Source organism: Physeter macrocephalus, chromosome 11, assembly GCF_002837175.3.
Source record: "Physeter macrocephalus isolate SW-GA chromosome 11, ASM283717v5, whole genome shotgun sequence".
Lineage (NCBI taxonomy): Eukaryota > Metazoa > Chordata > Mammalia > Artiodactyla > Physeteridae > Physeter > Physeter macrocephalus.
The window spans coordinates 89,578,222-89,582,600 of record NC_041224.1 but is presented as its reverse complement, the minus strand read 5'-3'; the positions used below and the strand labels follow the sequence as shown (position 1 = coordinate 89,582,600).

General features: G+C 39.6%; 1 protein-coding gene across 2 annotated transcripts in view; it reads left to right on the top strand.

The window, feature by feature from the left end:
- GALK2 (galactokinase 2) overlaps positions 1–2,561 on the top strand; it is a 142,361-nt gene extending 139,800 nt beyond the window's left edge. For both annotated transcript variants that reach the window (XM_024116899.3, XM_024116895.2), the window contains one exon: positions 2,007–2,561. In XM_024116899.3, coding sequence (XP_023972667.1) covers positions 2,007–2,214 — 208 coding nt within the window. In that variant the 3' untranslated portion in view covers positions 2,215–2,561. The remainder of the gene's footprint in view (positions 1–2,006) is intronic.
- Positions 2,562–4,379: the final 1,818 nt, after the last annotated feature.

Below are 4,379 nucleotides of genomic sequence, written 5' to 3'. Positions count from 1 at the left end.
CCGTTCTTCTGCCTCAGTTATTCTGCTATTGATTCCTTCTAGTGTATTTTTCATTTCAGTTATTGTATTGTTCATCTCTGTTTGTTTGTTCTTTAATTCTTCTAGGTCTTTGTTAAACATTTCTTGCATCTTCTAGATCTTTGCCTCCATTCTTTTTCTGTGGTCCTGGATTATCTTCACTATCATTATTCTGAATTCTTTTTCTGGCAGGATGCCTATCTCCACTTCATTTATTTGTTTTTCTGGGGTTTTATCTTGTTCCTTCATGTGGTACATAGCCCTCTGTCTTTTCATCTTGTCTATCTTTCTGTGAAATGTGGTTTTTGTTCCCCAGGCTGCAGGATTGTAGTTCTTCTTGCTTCTTCTGTCTGCCCTCTGGTGGATGTGGCTATCTAAGAGGCTTGTGCAAGTTTCCTGATGGGAGGGATTGGTGGTGGGTAGAGCTGGCTGTTGGTCTGGGGAAGAGCTCAGTAAAACTTTAATCCGCTTGTCTGCTGATGCATGGGTTTGGATTCCCTCCCTGTTGGTTGTTTGGCCTGAGGCAACCCAACACTGGAGCCTACCTGGGCTCTTTGGTGGGGCTAATGGTGGGCCCTGGGAGGGCTCACGCCAAGGAGTATTTCCCAGAACTTCTGCTGCCAGTGTGCTTGTCCTCATGGTGAGACACAGCCAGCCCCCACCTCTGCAGGAGACCCTCCAACACTAGCAGGTAGGTCTGATTCAGTCTCCTACAGGGTCACTGCTCCTTCCTCTGGGTCCTTATGGGCACACTACTTTGTGTGTGCCCTCCAAGAATGGAGTCTCTGTTTTCCCCAGTCCTGTCGAAGTCCTGCAATCAAATCCCACTAGCCATCAATGTCTGATTCTCTAGGAATTCCTCCTCCCATTGCGAGACCTCCAGGTTGGGAAGCCTGATGTGGGGCTCAGAACCGTCACTCCAGTGGGTGGAATTCTGTGGTATAAGTGTTCTCCGGTTTGTGAGTCACCCACCCAGCAGTTATGGGATGTGATTTTATTGTGATTGCGCCCCTCCTACTGTCTCATTGTGGCCTCTCCTTTGTCTTTGCATGTGGGGTATCTTTTTTGTTGAGTTCCAGTGTCTTCCTGTTGATACATTAACTTTTATTGTCAGGATAAATTGCATGTTTTAAAGATGAGTGATCCTTGTACTTTGTGTAGGGCCTTTCACTTTTGTACAAGGTTTGAAACTGTGCCTGGTTGATGGTGACTAAAATTACTTCTTGCCGTGTGGTGGCTTATATAGTAGTTTCCATCATCTCAATCACACGTTTTGTCTGATGATAAATTCCGAGTGCATTTGTCAGACCAGCCAGCTTCTGAAGGTGCAGGGAAAATGGGGATGGACCTGCAGAAGCCACTATCCTCTTTGTGGAAAGGTCTGCATAATTTCCCTTTAGAGATTGAACAGACCAACTAATTTAGAGTTTAGTAACACATTCTTTGTTGATAAATTTATTCAGCACAAATCTAGGCTGTCTGTTCTAGGGGACTGAATGCAGCTTAAATAGCCACCAGAGGAAGCTCTCACTTGTATATATAAGACTTGCACTTTAAATTTTGATTTGCCCTCATATGGAGCAACCTTCTGATTCATCATGTTGATCATGTCCATTGCCTGTTTTCTTTTTACTCCATCTTCCTGATCACCTATAGGCTTGCTATACAACTCTTCAAGTGGTGGCTTTATGGAATCAATACTGCAGTGGGTTATTGCCAGCCCTTATGAAACAGGAGTACTACTGACTTTTACTACTTAAGAGCCAAAACTGGGGGCTAGTTTTAGATACAATTAAATTTCAGATCACCTTCAAACAATAGTATAAATTTCTTAATGTCCTAAAATGTTTGACAGTACTGAAAAAAACCCCACAAAACACACCACATAATCTCTTCTTAGTTCTTGGAGATGCTGTCTGTTCTACAGCACCAGGAAAACCACTCTCATTTTCATTTTCAGGTTCTAATTTTTTTTCTCATTGTTTTAGGAAATTTGGGGCTCAAGGATCACGACTTACTGGAGCAGGATGGGGAGGCTGCACAGTATCAATAGTACCTGCTGACAAGCTGTCCAGCTTCCTAGCAAATGTGCACGAAGCTTATTACCAGAGGAGCAATCAAAGCTTAGTGCCTGAGAAGCAGAGTTTGTTTGCTACCAAACCTGGAGGTGGAGCTTTGGTTTTCCTTGAGGACTAAACAAACAATGTAAAAATTCTCCAAGAAACTATTTAGAGCATTTAGGAACTGGCAGGACTTCTATGCCACAGCAAATTAATCCTCTTTCTGTTTTGTATTATGATGAATGGTTGCTATTACCAAGATGTATTTTGAAAGAAATGGTTGAAAGTTCCCTATGCTTCATAATGATTATTTTTCCATCTTAAAATATGTTTTCTACCAATAAGAGCCAAAATTATGCTTGGACAGATCTCTTAAGATAATTTACTGGATGTATTGATTTCAAGATTTTAAAAAACGAATGGTAAAAGACCATCAATACTGACCTTATGGATTGTACTTGAATTAAACATACATTCTTAAATACAGTTTATTTCTGGTTTCTCTTGGCATTCTTCTTCCTCAAGGTTGAAGTCTTCTGTTGTTGATGATGATGATGATAGTGATGCCAGAAATTTTCTCTCAGTTCGGGCTTCAGAATGCTATTAAAATAATATGTTATTAAGGATTCACAGATTTTCCTGGACATTGTATACTCGAAAGTGAGATTCTCCCAGTTATCAAGATGAGGAGGATCACTTAAATTTTTTTTTTTTCAAAAGATGGATTTAGGAAGAAAATCCCAGGTTCATTTAATTTTTTTTTTAACTATGTGATATCATATAAACAATCACTTTCAATTCTTTTGGCCCTGAGCTTTCTCTGTCATAATAGAGAAGCTTAGATAAAAGACACTTCAAGTTTTTATCTCTATTCACATTGGCATAGAGAATTATCATCTGGATGTTAATTCAGATAATTCAATTTGTTCATGGAATTTACTTTCTTCCCACTCTATCCTACCTTTTCTCAAATGCCTCTCTAATCCAGGAGGCATGTTTACTATTCTAGGAAAACCCATCTGTGACTTGCATCTTTGTTGTGTGTCTAGCAAAGCTTGTTTGTATATGTGGACCAATGTAGGGCAGGTGTGAGGCATAAGGGTGAAAGTATGAAAAGGCTGAGCGTGGGTTCTGGGATTGGGTAAGGGTATTGGTGGGTGCCTGTATATGTTTATCAAAATGGGCAGAAAGTTTGGCCACGTGGTGATGGTAAATGAGTGGCTCTCTCTCATGGATATACTACAGGAAGGCTTTCCTGAATTATATGAAGATTTAGACTGAAAAGCATTTTGTGACATAGTCAGATAATTGAGAGACCAGCAGTCATATGGCATGAATTATCCAGAAGTTTATCACAATTTTCTATTATTCTATGATTGAGTTGCACATTAATGAGCAAAAAGACTGGACACCATCATCTTGAATCTCAGTTTCAGAGAAGCTGAGGCAAAGCTGGTTGTTACATTTCTCGAAGGACAGCAGTCATATAAAGTACTAGGAAATCCATTATTCTACTCTAAAATAAAGTTCTGGAGCATTTTCATTCTTAGCAGAAAGGTAAGTACTTGAGAAATCTTAAGTCAAATTTGTTAATTTTGAATTTTAAAAATTGATTTAAAATGATAATCCTTTGCTTTTTAAAACCTTTCCATTTTCCACAGAAGATCTGTGGTTGATTGATATATAATTCTTTGAAGATGTCTGGATTACTGTAAAAAAAAAAAAAGGCACTTGCCTTTAAATTTTTCACCATGAGATACCTTCTTTACAAAATAGGTAAGTAAAAATTTCTAGTGCACACTTTGCTTTGGAGGACATAGCCGTTCTAAGCCAGAATCTACTCCCATATTTGTCTTGTTGTCTGGCTTGAAGAAAAGAACTATTTTCCAATGAAACCATAACCAAGTGTTATTCTAGAAATTATGAGAGATATCGAACTTGCCTGGAAAGGAATGGGCTAGAGCCACTGGAAAAAAGCTTCTTGTAGAAGATGCAATTTGAGCAGGGCCTTAAAGGATGAATAGAATTTGAAAGCTGGGGAGTAGGCATGGCAGATGAACAAAGTATATGATTATGGGTAAACACGATATGTTGGGAAGACTCAGTGGGAGTGAAGGGTTTGCCTTGGGATATAGTGGAGAATAAGATTGGCTGTGCTGGCTGGAGCCAGCTTTTGAAGAGCTCCAAGTCCAGCATTTAGACCAGGGGTTGCAAACCAGCAGACCATAGGCCTCGTCTGGTCTGCAGATTTATTTATTTTGGCCTCTAGGGGTATTTAAAAACTTGAGTCCTAAACAGGAA